Source organism: Vulpes lagopus, chromosome 1 (assembly GCF_018345385.1).
Source record: "Vulpes lagopus strain Blue_001 chromosome 1, ASM1834538v1, whole genome shotgun sequence".
NCBI classification, from domain to species: domain Eukaryota; kingdom Metazoa; phylum Chordata; class Mammalia; order Carnivora; family Canidae; genus Vulpes; species Vulpes lagopus.
This window is the reverse complement of record NC_054824.1, coordinates 144,170,029-144,190,774: the sequence shown is the minus strand read 5'-3', so window position 1 is coordinate 144,190,774 and position 20,746 is coordinate 144,170,029. Positions and strand designations below refer to the sequence as shown.

General features: G+C 37.2%; 1 protein-coding gene across 6 annotated transcripts in view; it reads left to right on the top strand.

The window, feature by feature from the left end:
• Positions 1-20,746, top strand: part of ASH1L (ASH1 like histone lysine methyltransferase) — a 171,805-nt gene that overhangs the window by 81,114 nt on the left and 69,945 nt on the right. For all 6 annotated transcript variants that reach the window (XM_041745463.1, XM_041745445.1, XM_041745453.1 and 3 more), the window contains one exon: positions 9,244-9,423. In XM_041745463.1, the coding sequence (XP_041601397.1) occupies positions 9,244-9,423 (180 nt within the window). The remainder of the gene's footprint in view (positions 1-9,243; positions 9,424-20,746) is intronic.

Genomic DNA, 20,746 nt, shown 5'->3' with positions numbered 1-20,746 from the left:
GACGTAACAAGTCCAATATTGAGCCCCTGATTTTGCACAAGAGGAGTTGAAGACCCAGAGAGGTTGTATATTTAACCCAGTACACACACAGCTCTGTGTCTGCAGTTATTTTTAGGCTCATACTGTCTTCTGTGTGCTCCAAACTTTTCATCCTTTCTGCACATACATTTTGCTACATGTTAGATTTATTTTCTTCATAGTTTCCTTGTTATTTTTTTACTTTTTTCTAAAAGGTATAGAGCACAGAGCCAAAAATCACACACACCCCCATAAAAGAACTTTTTTTAAACTCTTTTGTTATGTATCCAACGAGATTTTTCCCTGAAGTTATTTTTGCTAATTTTAAAAGAGTTAATACAATGTTCACCATTTGGAAATGACTTTTCCTTTACTAAATGTAGCATGTTCAGTCATAGTTCCATGGCAGCCTGTATTCACAGTTACAGAAATACAAATTAAAACTGCTAGACACATTTTAAGCCTCTTAACATTTATGTTCAAACTGCCCTCTTAAAAGCCATACCTGTTTATACTTTTACTAACATGGTACAGTAACAGTCATACACCATTTACCCTCCACTCTTTTTTTTTTTTTTTTTTTAAAGAATTTGGGCAGCCCAGGTGGCTCAGTGGTTTAGTGCCGCCTTTGGCCCAGGGCCTGATCCTGGGGACCCGGGATCGAATTCTGCATCAGGCTCACTGCATGGAGCCTGCTTCTCCCTCTGCCTGTGTCTCTGCCTCTCTGTGTGTCTCTCATGAATAAATAAATATAAAATCTTAAAAAATAAATAAATAATAAAAAACCAAAAAAAAAAAAAAAAAAAAAAATAATAATAAAAAACCAAAAAATCAGTATACTATGTATACTTTGACATCTTCTCTTACACCTGTACAAATGTGTGCGTTTACAAAGCTGATGTTGCCTGTAAGCGAAACACCCTATAGTTAACTCTTCCTCTTGTATCTCAGAACTCTTGTCATTAGTACATGTAGAATTACCTTACTCCATGCTAAAAATACAACATAATTTATTTAACTGTTCTCCTTCAGTGGATTCCGCATTACCTTTAACATATAGGTGTTTAAATGAGTTGAAATTTGCTTTTCTGTGAGAAATGAGTTAATGCAATATTTATGACTACTCATTTGCCAAGGTTACAGATTTGTAAACATGGCTGTTTTTATGTATATGTAGTTTTTACTCTTTATATTACCACTGAATTGGAGTAATTTTTTTTTTTTTTTTTTGGAAAGGCAGAAAAAGATTTTATTTTAAAAAGAGATTTAAATTAAAAAAAAAAAGAGAAAAAAAGGGGGGACACCTGGGTGGCTCAGCAGTTGAGCATCTGCCTTTGCCTCAGGCGTGATCCTGGGATCTCAGAATGAGATCCCTTGTGGGGAGCCTGCTTCTCCCTCTGCCTATGTCTCTGCCTGTCTTTCTCTCTGTTTCTCATGAATAAATCAATAAAATCTTTAAATAAATTTAAAAAAAATTTTTTTAAAGATTTTATTGATTTATTTATGATAGAGAGAGAGAGAGAGGCAGAGACACAGGCAGAGGGAGAAGCAGGCTCCATGCAGGGAGCCCGACACGGGACTCGATCCTGGGACTCCAGGATCGCACCCTAGGCCAAAGGCAGGCACCAAACCGCTGAGCCACCCAGGGATCCCCTTAAAAAAATTTTAAATGGTAGTCTTAGCACTGTTTATTGATTTATTTTTTTCCCTACTTATGTGAAATGATACCTTTATTATATACTAAATTCTTATGTCTTTGGGTCTTAGAGTCAGTCTTCATAGTTTCTTCCCATCAGACTATTTTAGTATCAGTGTTTTTTCATTTTAATCACCAAGGCTTTAAAATACTGAAGAGGATGGGGCAGCCCTGGTGGCGCAGCAGTTTAGCGCCACCTGCAGCCCAGGGTGTGATCTGGAGACCCTGGATCGAGTCCCTTGTCAGGCTCTCTGCATGGAGCCTGCTTGTGTCTCTGCCCCTCTCTCTCTCTCTCTCTCTCTCTCTCTCTCTCTCTCCCTGCATCTCTATGAATAAATAAATAAAATCTTTAAAAAAAAATTGAAGAGGATGATTTCTGCCTTCACTATAGTAAAAAAGTGACAATTCTTGACATTTTGACCATTCACTTTAGGGAAAGGGTCACCTTAAAAGTGTATTTCACAGAAAGGATTTATTCTAGATAGTTTTTCTGTTCAAGAAAATTCTAGTATAGTCACCAACATTAAGCACTTCATTTTCCACAAAATTATATTTTGGAATTTGGAGAAATTATGAAAAGAAACAGTGTCTACCCTCAAGAGTAGAGGAGATATATCAAGAAAGGGCATGACGTGGAGTTCCCAGAAACAGCAACAGTTTTTTACCTTTTTCTAACTGGAACCTACTATAGTAGTTGTTTATGTAGCAGGGTTTTGTTAATTTACTTATTTCATAAGTATTTACTACAAAACTATTTATTCTTTGTGCTAAGGATAGATAACAGTAATAAGCAAAAAATAGATATATTCCCTACTCTCATGGATCACACAGACTAAGTACCAATGTGAACAATTAGTGTTACAGGACTATATGGTTAACGTAATTGACCTAGGTGTCTGTGGAAGTAATTATTAAATTAAAGTCTGAAGAGTAAACGTCATCTGTTATTTAAAGGAGGAAGGGTAGAATAAACATTATGGGCTTTTTTTTTTTTTTTTTAATGAAAAAGCATGGCAGGTTCAAGGGAAAAAAGCTTTTGTGTCTGAAACACAGAGCTAATTAGAGTAGTAGGGTCTAGAGTCTGGAGAATGAGTCTGAAGAAAAGATTGTGGGGACCAGATCATGCAGAAGGCCTTGTTTGCATAATAAAGAGTTTGGACACATTTGTTGATTAATAACAAACCAGATTGCAAAAGAATAATATAATGGTTATGAGCTAGGTTCTAGACTCAGAAGAGCCTGGGTTCAAATCCTGATTCTAACAGGAAAAATGATAAATTCTTAAAACTAGATAAAAAAAAATAAAATCATATTTAAAATATTTAGAACTGAAGAAACACTATGCTATATATTAAACCTTGTGGGATATGTCTTAAGAGGTGCCAGAGAGAGATTCATAGTCTTTAAGGCTTATATTATTATTTTCTTAATGTTGAAAATTCATGAACCAAGAGTCCATTTAAGAAATGAGAAAAACAAGAGAATAAGCCCCAAAATGGTAAATGAAGGAGATGAAAAATATAAATTAAATTAACAAAACAAAACTAAGGTACGATATAGAGAATCACCAAAGTTAGTTCCTTGAAGACTAATAAAATATACACACTGCTGGTTAAGTTGACCAATGAAGAAAATTATGAGTTAAAAAGGAGATAAGCTGGAACACCTGGGTGGCTCAGTGGTTGAGCATCTGCCTTTGGCTCAGGGTGTGATCCCAGTGCAGGGATCAAGTCCCTCATTAGGCTCCCTGCAAGGAGCCTGCTTCTCCCTAAATGTCTCTGCCTTTCTCTGTTTGTCTTTAATGAGTAAATGAATAAAATATTTAAAAAAAAAAAAAGGAGATAAGCTATATATGAGAGATTATAAAAGGACTACCTATAAGCACATTATACTTAAATAAACTAAATAAACTAAAATAAATTTCAGTTGAGATGTACTTATTCCTAGGAAATGCCTACCCAAGAAGAACTAGCCTAAGTGCTTCTTTTCTATGAATCAAATCTTTAATTTAAAATCTTATGGCAAAGAAAAGAGGCAGGACCAGACGGTTTATAAGAAATTCAACCACACTTGAAATAAAAGGATCATTCTAGTTTCATTTAAAACTCACTAGGGACGCCTGGTTGACTCAGAGGAGTGTATGACTCTTGATCTCAGGATCATGAGTTTGGGCCCCTGGTTGGGTGTAGAGATACTTATATAAATAAACTTAAAAAAAAAAAACCCTCTTTTGAGATGATGAAGGAAAGAAGGAAAGGAATACACAGAAAGTACATAAATATAAGAAATCAGTTAACTTTTTGAAAGTTAACCAGTGTAGACATAGAAGGGTTGAATATATAGAACATTGCTAGCTAGCATCCCATGTGCCTTCCCAATCACAAACTTCTTCCTTACCGTTAGCCATAGTCAGTTTCCTGACTTCTAAGGTAACCACATCTGTAATATCATTTAAGTCTGTAACACTGATAATATTTAGTTTATCCTTACTGAACTTCATTTGAACAGAATTATTGATTTATGTTTTTGTGTATCACCTTTTTTGCTCCTCATATACCTGTTAAACCATCTCTGCTGTTGCATGTTGCTATACTTACCTTCTTTTCATTATTGTGTACTAATCCATTGTTTGTATACAATACAGTTTTTCCATTTTACTGTTATATTCTCTTTGAGGCTATTATCCAAAATTGCTGCTGTTAATATTCCTTTAATGTCCACTGGTGGATATGGGCACTACTTTCTCTAGGTATATTTTGAAGAATGGAATTAATAAAGTAAAAGTTTTGTCCCCAAAATTAATTTCAAGCTATGGTATCCTAAGCTAGTGTGGAACTGATCTGTGCATGTATGCAGCTCGCTCTATGACAGAGGTAACACTGCATAACAACAGGGACAGAAAACAATATTTAATAAATTATGCCCTAAAAGTTGATGTCACATAATAATGGAAATGAAATTGGATTCTGTCTCATCCCATATACAAAAATTAATTCCCAGTTGACTAAATCCGTAAGTGCTAAAAGCAAAATTTTAAACTTTCAAAGGCTGATAGATAGAAGGAGAAAAATTTCACAACCTTGTTATCAGAAGGGATTTCATAAACAAGCTAACAAAAGCAGTAACCATACAAGTAAAGACTGATATACTGGATTATGTTAAAACCAAGAAAAGATAAAAATAAGAATTTCTACTCATCAAACATCATCATGACAAATATTTTGAAGATTTGCTACAAACTGGGAAGTTTATAAATTTATAATGCATATAGTTTTAGTGTCCAAAATATATAACAACAAAAAAATGTATTACAAATAAATACTGTATAATCTAGCAGTTCCCCTTTAGAAAAACCTCTTGCCCAACATTCACCAGAAAACACTTTTCAGAAAGATAGTAGCAAGATTGGTTATAACATAGACAAAGTGGAAATATCCAAGATTACCATGAAAAGGAATAAATATATTGTAATTTTTTACACAATGGAATATGATATGGTAATAAAAAATAATTATAGCTGATACATAATAATAATAGCTGAGTCTTAGAAATGTAATATTAAGTAAAAAAAGGAAGTCTCTAAAAATTATTTACTAACTGGTACTACTTTTATGAAGCAAAAAAAGGGAAAACAAAAATTAAAAACATGAAATTAAACAAAGTATTATATTGACATAGATAAATATATCGTAAAACCATAGTTTATCTTTTTCTTTCCTTCCCCCCCCCCTTTTTTTTTTTAGATACATAGCACATGCACAAATGGAGGATGCAGGTAGTGGAGGTGCAGAGGAGAGAATCTTAAGCAGGCTCCATGCCCAGTGTAGAGCCCCACAAGGAGCTTGATCTCATGACCCTAAGATCATGACCTAAGCCAAATCAAGAGTCCAGCCCTTAACTGACTGAGCAACCCAGGCACCCCCATAAAACCAGTTTTTTAGAGTATGTGCATGGTAGGGAGGGGATCGCAAGCAGACTCCATGCTGAGTGTGGAGGTCAACACAGGGATTGATCTCATTACTCCAAGATCATGACCTGACCAGAAACCAAGAATTGGGCACAACCTCCTGAGCCACCCAGGAGCCCCTTGAAATATTAGCTTAAAGTAATTGAGTATAGGTATCAAAATGGGGTATGGAAACCATATTGACTCTGAGATTCATGTTAGAGACTTAATGGAATGAGGAGTTAGGCCACTGGGACAAAGTGGGAAGAGCATCAGGCCAGCTAAGGGTGCCAGAACCTGAGTAGCATGAGTTGGATGCTCTTATAAAGGGAGTGACCAGGGGTGCCTGGGCAATGTAGTTGATTAAGCATCTGGATCTTGATTTTCCCTCAGGTTATAATCTTGGGATGGTGAGATCAAGCCCCATGTCAGGCTTCATGCTCAGCAGAGAGTCTGCTTCTCTCTCTTTCTCTCTCCCTCTCCCTTTCTTTCTCTCCCTCTCTCTTTCCCTCTGCCCTTCCCCCCATTTGCTTGCTCATGGGCTCTCTCTCAAATATAAATAAATAAATCTTTAAAGAAGAGAGAGAGAGCACCCACTGTTGGGTTTAGACACTAGCAAGGTTAGGAAGTTGTCCATCCAGGACTTCATTAATAAAAGTTTTTTTAAATCCATGAATAGGGGCAGCCCCGGTGGTGCAGCGGTTTAGCGCCACCTGCAGCCCGGGGTGTGATCCTGGAGACCCAGGATCGAGTCCCACATCGGGCTTCCTGCATGGAGCCTGCTTCTCCCTCTGCCTGTGTCTCTGCCTCTCTCTTCGCTCTCTCTGAATGAATAAAGAAATAAATCTTTAAATAAATAAATAAATAAATAAATAAATCCATGAATAGGCATTTGCATTTCTTGTAAGCCCTCATTATAATTCTGATGTGTATGGTCTATGGACAGAACTTGGGGAAACAGCACTGAGAGAATTTATATGTAGGTGATAAGCAGGAAACAGAAAACATTTTTGATTGCAGAAAAAAGAAATAAGATAAAGCACAGATATAGAAATGAATTTGCCTGGTAAGGAGAACAATAAAAAATAAATAATAAATTAAATAAATAAGGACAGGTAAAAAGATAAATAATAAATTGATTGGATAGACGGATGGGTAGATAGATCCTATAACCAAGTATGATTTATCCCAGTTATGCAAGACTTATTTGACAGTTAAAAGTCAGGGGCGCCTGAGTAGCTCAGTTGGTTAAGCGTCTGCCTTTAGCTCAACTCATGATCCTAGAATCCTGGGATGACCCTCATCAGGCTCCCTGCTAAGCAGGGAGGATCCCCTCCCTGTTAAGCTTCTCCCTCTCCCTCTCCCTCTGCCCCTACCCACTGCTCATGCTTGCTCTCTCTCAAGTAAATAAATAAAACCTTCAAAAAAATCCAAACCAGAATATAGTTAAAAGTCAATTAAGGTTATTCATCGCACCAAAAAACTAAAGAAGAAAAATCACACAGTCCTATTAATAAATGAAGAAACATAATTTCACAGACTCTAACACGTTTGTGATAAAAACTCTGAGCAGTCTAGGATCAGAAAGAAACTACTTCAACATAATAAATGGCCATACACAAAGAAACTGCAGTAGTCAACTGCTCTGGTGAGAGATTGAGAGCTTTTCCCCTGATACCAGGAAGGAGGGAAGATGTCCACTTGTGCCGCTTGAATTCAGCATCATATTAAAATTTCCAACCAGAGTAGTCAGGCAAGGAAAAGAAGCAAAAGGCATCCACATTGGAAAGGAAAAAATAAAATTAGTTCTGTTCACAGACGCCATGATTTTATAAGCAGAAAACCTTGAAGTTCTCACAGAAAAACCCTGTTAAGCTACTGAATGAGTTCAGCAGTGAAGAACACAGAATCCACACACAAAATCACCTGCATTTCTGTACACCAACAGTTTTCCTAGAATAGTTAAGAATAAATTTAGGAGGGCAAAGAACAGCTAAATAACTAAAGAATAGTTAAGAATAAATTTAGGAGGGCAAAACTTGTGCGTTGAAAACGACAAAACATTGTTCAGTGAGATGAAAGACAATGTGACTAACTGGAAAGACAGCCTATGTTCATGGACTGGAAGCTCTAATGCTGTTACAATATCAGAACTACCCAAAGCAATCTATAGATTCAGTGCAGAATCCCAGGGATGTATTTTGTGGAAATAGAAAAACCCTAAAATTCGTCTGGAATCTCAAGGAATCCCAAACAGCCAAAACAGGCTTGAAAAATAATGAAATTAGAGAACTGGCTCATCTGGAGATTTTTTTCACCTTTTTTGCATTGACTAGAACCTTTTTCTTCCATGCTGAATATATGATGAGAGCAGACAATTTCCTTGTCCTTAATATTAAGAAAATAGTTTATTCTTTTTGCCTCATACTCAATAGTGGAAGACTATCTAGGAAATTCCCTGCCATGTCATTGCATCAGTCCCATGGTCCCTAGCCAATCTGTTTATATTTATTTTACATATAATTTCCAGGATTTTTAGTTTTGCTTAATGGAAGGGTAAGTGGTGGTATCCCATCTTTGACTGAAACTGGAATCAACTTAATTTTTTTTTTTTTTTTTAAATAACGTGTGGGTGGCTCAGCAGATGAGCATCTGCCCTTGACTTGATCCCAGAGTCCCAGGATCGAGTCCCACATTGGACTCCCAGCATGGAGCCTGCCTCTCCCTCTGCCTGTGTCTCTGCCTCTCTTTGTGTGTCTCTCATGAATGAACAAATAATGAATGAATAAAATAAATCTTTAAAAAAATTTTTTAAGATTTTATTTATGTATTTGAGAGAGAATGAGCAGGAAAGAGAGCACATGCAGGGAGAGCAACAGAGGGAGAGGGAGAAATAAACTCCCCCCTGAGCAGGGAGCCTGATGTGGGGCTTGATCCTAGGACCCTGAGATCATGATGTGAGCTAAAGGCAGACACTTCACTGACTGAGCCACTCAGGCACCCCTGCGTGATGTTCTAGAATTACTTTCCTCTCTACCCAGCTGCAGTGCCCTCAACCTTTATGGGCTCTGACCTCTCTGTCTTTTCAGTTTATCATGTTGGCTATTCTGTGCTGTGGTTCTACTCCCTACACCATCATCCTCCCTATAAAGGCAGACTGGTTGTAGGACTATTCTTACTTCTATTTATTTATTTAAGTAGGCTCCACACCCAGCATGAAGCCCAACGCAGGGCCCAAACCCACAACCCTGAGATCAGAACCTGAGCAGAGATCAAGTGTTCGATTCCCAACCTATCGAGCCACCCAGGCACACCCTTATTCTAATTGTTTTTCTTTTTTTTCTTTTCAATTTTCTCAGGGATCACAGTGGTGTACTATTGTCCAATGTCTGATAATTGTTTTGTAAACCTTCTCCAGGTTTATAGTAATTTGCTGTATTTCTAATGATTTCTGTCAGGAGGACAAGGCTGGTATCGTTATCCATCATGGTCAGATGAGTAAGTTCCGTACTTCATGTTTTACAAGCTGTCATGTTCTTTAAATAGACAATAATAAAAATTTCCTTCAAACTTCTCTTTCTAGCTTTACTGAAGCAGCAGTTGAGATTCCCAGTCCTCCTGAAACCCCAGCCAAGCCTCCCGAACCTGAAAGTACCTTGCAGCCTGTGCTTTCTCTCCTCCCAAGGGAAAAGAAGACCCCACGTCCCCCAAAGAAGAAGTATCAGAAAGCAGGGCTGTATTCTGACGTTTACAAAACTACAGAGTAAGTAGTATTACCTGTCAGCTGACATGCTTTAAAGACCTGTTATTCTTCCACGTTCGATAAAATACTTTGACTACCAAAAAACACGATATAAATGTAATATACACAAATATGAATCTGCACAGACACGTAAGTGTTCACTTTTTTCATGATACTGCACTGTATTGAGGCTAATTTTCTCTGATTTTTGTTCCAATTTTTTTTTTAAAGATTTACTTATTCATGAGAGACAGAGAGAGAGAGAGAGAGAGAGAGGCAGGCAGAGATACAGGCAGAGGGAGAAGCAGGCTCCACGCAGGGAGCCCGACACAGAACTCGATACCAGGTCTCCAGGATCGGGCCCTGGGCCGAAGGCAACGCTAAACCGCTGAGCCACCCGGGCTGCCCAATTGTTTAAATTTTTTATTTACATCCTAGTCAGTTAACATATTGTGTAATACTAGTTTCAGTATCTTCCCTGATCATTATCTTCTCTCTGCCTTTTTAGATTATATATTTGAAGTTTAGATTTTAATGGTGCCTTTTTTCTTAATTAAAAATAATGTAGTGGTGTTGTGGAAAATAAGCATTGCATGCTAGGGGCCACAAAACCAGGGACCTAATGGACTCTAAGGTACTTAACTCATTAGGCTATAGGAAATTAAACATGATTTTTTAGGAAAGAAAATGAAAAGTGCAGTATGTGTTATAAGATGATAACTCTAGTAGCAGAGCAGGAAAAGAATGAGGGAGTGACTAATGGCAGAAATGCAGTGTCCCTCAAAAGGTCATGAGGGTCTGATGGGTCTGATTTTTAGCAAGAAAGAGTAAAATTGAAAGAGGAAACATTAGATTATAGAGATATATCTTATTTGATGTGCTTCAAGTGATCTCTGTGTAAATGACAGCACTTTATTTTGCATTGAAAAGATTTTCTATAGATATGCCACCTAAGTAGATGCCACATAAACTCCATGTACCCTATTTCTGCTGCTTTGATCATGAAAATGTTTTATTAATTAAGCTTATTAGTTTCAGCTCTGAGTAATAGGAAATTCTCTCAAATATCCAAGGCTTTAAGAAGATAGACATTCACTTTCCTTTAATTTAAAAAATGTTATGAAGTACACACTTTTCGGTTAATATGGTAACTTCACAGTATCTTCAGGGATCTAGACTTCTCTTTCTTTCTGTTCTTCCATTTCAGCATTAAGCTTCCATTTCTATGGTTACCTCTTGTTCCAACATAGCTGCTAGTGTTCAGCCATAAGTCTTCATTTTAGAAAGCAGAAAAGAAGGGAGTATGAAAAGCATGTACCTTCTTTGTAAGGAAACAGTGTGACGTGAGTGTATCTTCCCATACCCCAGCCCCAAATCATAATTTGAAGCCCCCATCCATGATGTGATGATATTTGGCGATGGGACCTCTGGGAAGTAATTAGGTCATGAGGGAATTGCCCTTGTGAATAGCATTAGTGACCTTCTAAGAAGAAACACAAAGCAGTGATCTCTCTCTACTATGTGAGTAGTAGCAAAAAGGTGTCATTGCAAGCCAGGAACAATGTTCTCATTGGAACTCAGCTGTGATCTTGGACTTCCCAGCCTCCAGAAGAGTAAGCAAATAAACATTTGTTGATTAAGCCACCCAGTCAGTGGTAATGTGTTACATCAGCCCAAACTGACCACGAAAGGAACTTCAAAACCTCATTTATAGACTCTGGCCAGAGTATAATCCTGGAGCCCCACTTCAGCCACAGATCAGGCTCAAAAATAATAGCTCATATTCCAGATGACAATGCCTTATAAAAAAATTAGCATTCTGTCACTACAAATGAGGCAATAGAAATGTATCTTGGAAAGAGCTATTTCAGTTATAATTTTAAGCAGTGTTTTTGCTGAATAAAGAAAAATCTATCTCTCACATGTTCTGCTAAAAAAAAATGTAAGTTCGAGTTTTGCTTCTGTTTGTATTAGTGTACTTTTTCTGGATTAAATACTTGAAAAGAAAAATTAATAATAAAGTCAGACTGTGAGTCAAAAGATTGGTATCTTCAACCACATCACTGTTTGAAAAAATGTCTCTAGGGGATCCCTGGGTGGCTCAGCGGTTTGGCACCTGCCTTTGGCCCAGGGTGCAATCCTGGAGTCCCAGGATCGAGTTCCGCATCGGGCTCCCGGCATGGAGCCTGCTTCTCCCTCTGCCTGTGTCTCTGCCTCTCTCTCTCTCTCTCTCTCTCTCTCTCTATCATAAATAAATAAATAAATCTTTAAAAAAAATGTCTCTGGTCAGGGGATACCTGAGTGGCTCAGTCAGTTGAGCGACCAACTCTTTGATTTTGGCTCAGGTCATGATCTCAGGGTCATGAGATTGATTTGCGTGCATTGGGCTCAAGCTGGGCATGGAGTCTGCTTAAGAATCTCTCTCCCAGGGATCCCTGGGTGGCGCAGCGGTTTGGCGCCTGCCTTTGGCCCAGGGCACGATCCTGGAGACCCGGGATCGAATCCCGCGTCGGGCTCCCGGTGCATGGAGCCTGCTTCTCCCTCTGCCTGTGTCTCTGCCTCGCTCTCTCTCTCTCTCTGTGACTGTCATAAATGAATAAAAAATTATTAAAAAAAAAGAAGCAAAGATGCTGAAACTCCGTACTACACAAAATTTGAAAAGGAAATGTCAATAAAAATGCTAGATATTATTATTAAAAAAAAAAAAAAAAAAAAAAGAATCTCTCTCCCAGAGATCCCTGGGTGGCTCAGCGGTTTGGCCCCTGCCTTCGGCCTAGGGCATGATCCTGGAATCCCAGGATCAAGTCCCACATCGGGCTCCTTACATGGAGCCTGCTTCTTCCTCTGCCTGTGTCTCTGCCTCTCTCTTTCTGTGTGTGTCTCATGAATAAATAAATAAAATCTTTTTTAAAAAAAGATTCTCTCTACCTGTCCCTCTGCCCCTCTCCCCCGATAAAAATTTTAAATAATAATAAATAAATGTCTCTGGTCAGACAAGTCTTTACTATGAGAATAGACTTGAAATATCACCTTGTTTATGTAAGAACTAGCTACTCACCTTTTAGAAATAAGGAGGAAGGAAAAGGGCTTATTTTGGAATATTTTAAAGAAATTGATCAGACCGAAATATGTATGCATTCTTCTAAACTATGAAGCCAATATATTTTTGTGGGCTGGTTGGTGGTGGTTTGTAGCAATTTGTTTTTTTCTTTATTTTGTTGTTTAATTTATAAACAATTATTTTGAGCAGTTTTAGGTTCACAGTAAAATTGATCTAAAGTACAGAGAGTTTGCATACACCCCCTGACCTACTCAGCCTCTCCTATTTTCAACATCTTACACCACAGTGAGTGTTAGATGTATCATAATCAGTGAAACCTACACTGACACAACATTATCACCCAAAGTCCATAGTTGACATTAGGGTTCACTCTTGGTGTCGTTTGGGTTTTCATAAATGTATAATGACATGTATCCACCATTGTAATATCACACAGAATGGCTTCCCTGCCCCCCAAAAATCCTCCATGCTCTGTCAGTTTGGTTTTTGGGCCACAGAACAGTACAAAGAAATTGCAAAGTTACTCTTTTGTATATAAATCATTATAGGTTTTAAAAAGTTATGAGGGGATATGATTCCACATACTCCTATGTGGAATTTAAGAAATGAAACAAAAAAAAGGAAAAAGAAAGAGACAAGCCAAGAAACAAAGAACACTTCACCCTAGAGAACAAACTGATGGTCACCAGAGGGAAGGTAGGCGGGGGTAGGGAGGGGGTTGGTGCAAGGGAAACATAATGGGGGAGGAAGGAGTGCTCCTGTCATGATGAGCACTAGGTGATTCATGGGGGTGTTGAATCACTATATTATATACCTGAAACTAATATTACACTGTATGTTTAACTATACTGGAATTAAAATTTTTTTTTTTTTTGGAATTAAAATTTTTTAAAAACAAAGTTATGAGGGAAGAGAGGGACTCCATCAAACGTCGATCTAGATAAAACCAGCATGGGAGGTGACTTAGATGATGAGAACTAGAAGTTAAAAGGTTGATTAAGGAGCAGGATACTTTTGTGGTTTTCCAGGTGAGGAAATAGTGTAGGAAAACTAACACTACCTTGGACAGGAGTCTTTGGTTCCACCACTGCCATGTAACATTTTGGGCACTTTAGTTTCTCTGAAATAATAAAAATGAAATTTTATGAATAAAATGAATCTTTTGAACTATACAGTTCATATACAGATGAAATTACTGATGTTAGTAAAAGATTAAATGACTTACTCAGATCACACATCATTTTTAGGTAAACCAGGTTGAAAATTCAGTTTATTTGATATTTCAGTCACTAAGCAAATGAAAGTAGGTCTTGAACTCACAATCTCAAGATCAAGAGTCACTTGTTCTACTGACTGAGCCAGCCAGGTGCCCCACCATGAGAATAAGACTTTTTTTTTTCTTCGCCTTTCTATTTAAGATTTATTTGTTTGTTTTAGAAAGGGAGGGAGCATGTGTGCAAGTTAGAGAGGGACAAAGGGAGGAGGAGGGGCAGAATCTCAAGCAGATTTCCCCACTGAGCACAGAGCCCAATGTGGGGCTCAATCTCACCACCCTGAGATCACAACCTGAGCAGAAATCAGGAGTTTAACACCCAACTGTCTGAGCCACCCAAGATTTATTTTCTTAGCAACTTTGAAATATACAATATAGCATTTTTTAAAATTTATTTAAATCCAATTACTTAACACATAATGTAGTATTGGTTTCAGAGGTAGAGGTCAGTGATGCATCAATCTCATTCCATCATGTGCCCTCCTAATGTGCATCACCCAGTTACCCCATTCCCCAATTCCCCTCCCCTCCAGCAACCCTCAGTTTGTTTCTTATGATTAAGAGTCTCTTCTTAAAAAAAAAAAAAAGTCTCTTCTGGTTTGTTTCCCTGATTTTGTCTCTGTCTATTTTTTCCTCTCTTCCCATAGGATCCTCTGTTTTGTTTCTTAAATTTCACATATGAGTGAAATCCTATGATAATTGTCTTTCTCTGATTGACCTATTTCACTTAGAATAATATCCTCTAATTCCATCCACATCATTGCAAATAACAAGATTTCCTTATTTATTTTTATTTTTTTTGATGGCTGAGTCATATTCCATTGTGTATATATATATACCACATCTTCTTTATCCATTCATCCATTGATGGACATCTGGGCTCTTTCCATGGTTTGGCTGTTGTGGACATTGCTGCTATAAACATCGGGGTGCAGGTGCCCCTTTAGATCATTACATTTGTATCTTTGAGGTAAATATCCAGAAGTGCAATTGCTGAGTTGTAGGGTACCTCTATTTTCAACTTTTTGAGGAATATCCGTACTGTTTTCCAGAGTGGCTACACCAGCTTACATTCCCACCAGCAGTGTACAGGGTTCCTCCTTTTCCTCATCCTTGCCAACATCTGTCATTTCCTGACTTATATCTTTAGCCTTCTGACAGGTGTAAGGTGGCATCTCACTGTGGTTTTGATTTGTATCTGTTCATGTCTTCTGCCCATTTCTTGACTGGATTGTTTGTTTTTTGGGTGTTGAGTTTGATAAGTTCTTTATAAATTTTGGATACTAGCCCTTTATCTGATACGTCATTTGCAAATATCCTCTCCCATTCTGTTGGTTGTCTTTTGGTTTTATCGAATGTTTCCTTTGCTGTGCAAAACTTTTTATCTTGATGAAGTCCCAATAGTTCATTTTTGCCTTTTGTTCGGCTCTCCTTTTAGAGACATGTCTAGCAAGAAGTTACTGTGGCTGAGGTCAAAAGATTGCTGCATGCGTTCTCCCCTAGGACTTTGGATTCCTGTCTCACATTTAGGTCTTTCATCCATTTTGAGTCTATATTTGTGTACAGTGTAAGAAAGTGGTCCAGTTTCATTCTTCTGTGTGTGGCTGTCCAATTTTTCCTACACTATTTGTTGAAGAGACTGCCTTTTTTTCCATTGGATATTCTTTCCTGCTCTGTTGAAGATTAGTTGACCACAGAGTTGAGAATCCATTTCTGGGTTCTCTATTCTGTTCCACTGATCTGTATGTCTGTTTTTCTACCAGTACCCAATATATAATATAATATAGCTTTATTAACTATAGTTGCCATGCTGTACATTACATTACATCCCCGTGGCTTGTTTGTTTATTTAATATCTGGAAGCTGTACCTTTTGACTCCTTTGACCCATTTCACCTAACCTAACCCCCCCAGAGCCCCACACTCCTGGCAACACCATTATGTTCTCTGAGCTTGGTATTTTGTTTTTTGGGTTTGGGGGTTTTTTGTTTCTGTTCTTGTTTTAGATTCCACGTATAAGTGAAATCACATGATATTTCTCTTTCTCTGTTTGACTTCCTTTACTTAGCATGATGCCCTCAAAATCCATCTGTTGTTGCAAATCGCAAGATTTTATTAATTTTTATGACTGAATAATATTTCATTGTGTGTATATATAACATATTTATCCATTCATCTATCAAGGGACATGTAGGTTGCTTTCATATATTGTAAATAGTGCTACAGTGAACATGAGGTTGCATATATCTTTTCCAGGTAATATTTTCATTCCTTAGGATAAATACCCAGAAGTAGAATTGCGGGATCGTATGGTAGTTATATTTTTAATTTTTTTGAGGAACCTCCATGCTATTTTCCACAGTGGCTGCACCAGTTTTCATTCCCACCAACAGCACACACAGGCTCCCTTTTCTCCACTCCCTCCCAGCATATGTTGTTTCTTGCATTTCTCTTCTTTTTGCTAACAGCCATTCTCATGAATATGAGGTGATCTCTCATTTGTGGTTTTGAGTTGCTCTTCCCTGATAATGAGTGATGAGCATCTTTTCATGTGTCCTTTGGCAATCTGAATGTCTTTGGGAAAATGTCTACTCAGGTCAGAGCCTCCACCCATTTTTTAAGTTGAATTGTTTGTTTTTTACTGTTGAATTGTACAAGTTCTTTATATATTTTAGATATTAACCTATTATCAGATAGATGATTTACAAATATTTTCTCCCATTTGGTAGATTGCTTTTTCATTTTATTGGTGGTTTCCTTTGCTATACAGATGACCTTTAGTTTGATGTAGTCCAACTTGTTCATTTTTACTTTATTTGCCTTTGCTTTTGGTATCAGATTCAAAAAATTATTGTCAAGACTGATGTCCCACGATAAAGTATTAAAAACAAAGGTACCTTCATGTTTTAATATATTTTAATTAACTACTATTGTGCTTAATACATATAACATGAAATTAACCATTTTAATAATTTTAAGTGCACTGTTCAGTGGCATTAAATACACTACTTTGCTGTGTAACCATTATCACTGTCCATCTTCAAAGCTTTTTCATGTTCCCTAGCTGAATGTTTCTCTCTAAAGTATGCATTCTAGTGTCTCCTCCATTGCTATCCAAGTGAAATTATATATATATATATGAAATAATTGGCACACAGTAGGCACTCTGCATCTCACTCTCCCCAAGAGTGTTTCCTATCCTCCTCCTTTTTCTTTTTTCTTTTTTTTTTTTTTTTTTTCCTCCTCCTTTTTCTAAACAGTTTTATTGAGATGTAATTCACATACCATACAATTAACCTTATTTTAAGTTCATAGTTTTTAGTATATTACATTAATTTTTACCATGTAAGCATGAATACTTCTATAATATGAATTCATATATTTATAATATTTATATTTTATTATTAAAATTAGTTTCTTATTGTGGTAAAATACCAGAATTTGACATTTCCAACATTTTTTAAGTTTACAGTTTGGTGTCATTAATTGCATTCACAGTATTGTGCAGTCTTTACCACCATCTATTTTCAACATTCTTATTTTTTTTTAAATATATTTTTAAAGATTTTATTTATGGGCATCCCGGGTACCTCAGCAGTTTAGCACCACCTTCAGCCCAGGATGTGATCCTGGAGACCTGGGATCCAGTCCCATGTCAGGCTCCCTACGTGGAGCCTGCTTCTCCCTCTGCCTGTGTCTCTGCCTCTCTCTCTCTCTCTGTCTGTGTGTGTGTGTGTCTCTCATGAATAAGTAAATAAAATCTTTAAAATAAAAAATAAATAAATAAATAAATAAATAAGATTTTATTTATTCATAAGAGATATATAGAGAGAGACATAGGCAAAAGGAGAAGCAGGCTCCCTGTGGGGAACCTGATGCAGGATTCGATCCTAGGACCCGGGATCATGCCTGGAGCTAAAGGCAGATGCTCAACCACTGAGCCACCCAGGCATCCCCCCCCCTTTTTTTTTAATGTATTTATGTGTTTGTTTGTTTAATTTATGAAAGCACAAGCGGGGGGTGGGGGGAGGCTGAGGGAGAGGGAGAAGCAGACTCCATCCAAGGACCTTGGATTCATGACCTGAGCCAAAAGGAGATGCTTCACCCTGACTGAACCACCCAGGCACCTCCCCTTTTCCTTTTTTTTAATCTTTAAGTTTTAGTCTTTAATATTTTATTTATGTGAGAGGGAAATTGAGAGTGTGAGAGAGAGAGCACAAGGGTGGGGCTGGGGAAGGGGAGAGAATTTGAAGAAGCAGACTCCCTGTTGAGCAAGAAGCCTGAGGTGGGGTGGGTCTTGATCCCAGGACTCAGGGATTGGGACCTCAGCTGAAGGCAATTGCTTAACCAACTGAGCCACTCAGGTGCCCTCCAACATTTTTCATTCTCCCCAGTCTCTGTCCTTTAAGCAGTAATGTCTAATGTGCTTTGCATTTGTCAGTTTGCCTATTGTAGCTGTCCCATGTAAATGGAATCATAGAGTATTTGTGCTTTTTTTTTCTGGATTATTTGATAGTGTCTTAAGTGTTCACCCATATTGTAGCACGTGTCAGAACATTATTCTTTTTTACAGCCAATATAACATTCCATTGTATGGATGTGCTACATTTTGTTTACTTTCTCATTTGTTAACAAACACGTGGGTTGTTTCTACCTTTTGGCTCTTGTGAATAATCCTGCAGTGAATGCTGGCATAGGTGTATTTGTTTGAGTCCCTGCTTTCAGTTTTTGTGGCTATGCTTTGAAGTAGAAGTGCCAGATCCTTATTATGTTTAGCTTTTTAAAGAACCACCAAACTTTTCCACGGTGGCTGTTCAATTGACTGTAGATTGTACAGCTATTGATTTGAAATCTTTCTTCTGTTTGAATGAATTATGTTTTACCTATAAATTTCCTTTTTACCACTGTTTTTACTGTATCAGATAAGTTTTATTTGTTTGTGTTTTCATTCTCATTCACTTCAAGATACTTTCCATTTCCCCTTGTGATTTCTTACTAGACCTGTTGGTTGGTTAAGAGTATGTTGTTTGATTTCCACGTTGGATTTTCCAGATTTCCTGATCAGAGAAAATATTCTGTATGATTTCAGTCTTTAAATCTATTAAGACTTAACTTGTGGCCTAATATATGACGTGTCCTGGAGAATGTACTATGTGCATTTGAGAAAACTATGTAATCTCTTGTTACATGAAGTATTCTTTTATATTTCCTTTAGATCTAATTGGTTGTAATGTTCAAATCTGTATTGATCTCTGAGTAGTGGTTCTAACCATTACTGAAATTGGTTGAAGTCTCCAGCTATTCCTGTACAGCTGTCTGTTTTTTCCTTCAATTCTTTGAACACTTCTTCATACATTTTGGGTCCTTTGATGTTTGGTGAATATGATGATTATTGCTTCTAAGTAGATAGATTCTTGTCAATATTTAATGTCCTTCTTTGTCTCTTTTAATAGTTTTTTACTTGAAATCTCTTTTTGTCTGATACTATAGTCATTCTGTTCTCTCTTGGTTACTGTTTACTTGAATATCTTTTTTCTATCTTTTTCCTTTCAACCTCTTTGTTGAGGTTTCCTGATCAAACCTGATCAGGAACCTTTCCTGATCAAAAATAAGTCTCTTGAGGTGCCTGGGTTGCTCAGTCAGTGGAGCATCTGACTCTTGATTTCGTCTCAGGTCATGATCGCACGGTCTTGAAATTGAGCCCCACTTTGGAGTTCTCTCTTCCTCTGCCCCTCCCACCCCCCACTCGTGCCTACACGCATGCTTTCTCTCTCTCTAAAATACATAAATAAAATAAAAATAGAGTTTCCTATAGACAGTATATAGTTGAATCATGTTTTTTTCTTTTTCTTTTTTTATCCATTTTGTTTCACTCTGCCTTTTGTCTGGAGAGTTTCATCCACTCACATTTAAAATAATTACCAATAGGGAAGAACTTAACTTGTCAAAATTTTGTTATTTCCCATATGTCTTACAGCTTTTGAACCTCATGTCCTCTTCTGTCTTCTTTTGTGTTTAGTTGATCTTTTTGTAGTGAAACGTTTTGATTCTCTTCAGTCCTTTTGGGTGTAGTCTATAGCTCTTTTTGTTATGGTTACCATGGAGATTACATATAACTTCCCAAAGATATAACTATGTAATTTGTATTGATACCAAGTTAATTTCAATTACATACACAAACTGTACTCCTGTAAAGCTCCATATACATGCCCTTTTTTGTTGTTGATGTTACATATTACATTTTTTTTCTGTCTCCCAAAATACTCATTTATAAGTACTTTTTATGCATTTGTCTTTTAAGTCCTGTTTCCTGATCTCTTTTTTTCTATAGTCTCCCATCATGATTAAAGTAGTAACAGACTCTTCTTACCTTTTTTTTCTAGAAGAAAATAAAAAATCATTTTCTAAAATAATAAATGATACTGTTGTCAACCAGTGTGTCCAGAAGTGACTTTTTTTTTTTTTTTTAAATAAAAATCAGGTAAGATTGCATTAACAGAGATGATTAAAGAACTCTCCACATGTGATTTGGCTTCTAATGTGGAGTTAGAGCCATCAGGCCATAACTGTGTATTTGTGGGAATTCTAAATCATGATTTATTAAAGCTTAGTCTTCCACTTGGGAATGGAGATGGGTTAGAGTGTCCACAATCACATTTACATTCTGCTCTCTTTTTTTATGGAAGCCTCAGTCTCTCATGTTTATGGCCAGGGAAAAGTTTGTTTGCAGCTGCCATTAATTAGACAGCAGCTGCTGTGTTGCTCTTCCCCGCCCCCCCCCCCCCCCCCCCCCCCCCCCGTGGTAGTAAAGTGACTTCATTAACAATTGTTATTTCTGCTTTGATTGTTCCTCAATATAGGCCTGATGGATTTAATAGATAAGATTTAATATACATTAATAAATAACAAGATATAAGATGCTTCAAATAATTATATTCTACATAGAATGGGATATTATATAGCCTTAAAAAGGAAGGAAATTTGAAAATCTTCTACAAGGTGTATATATAT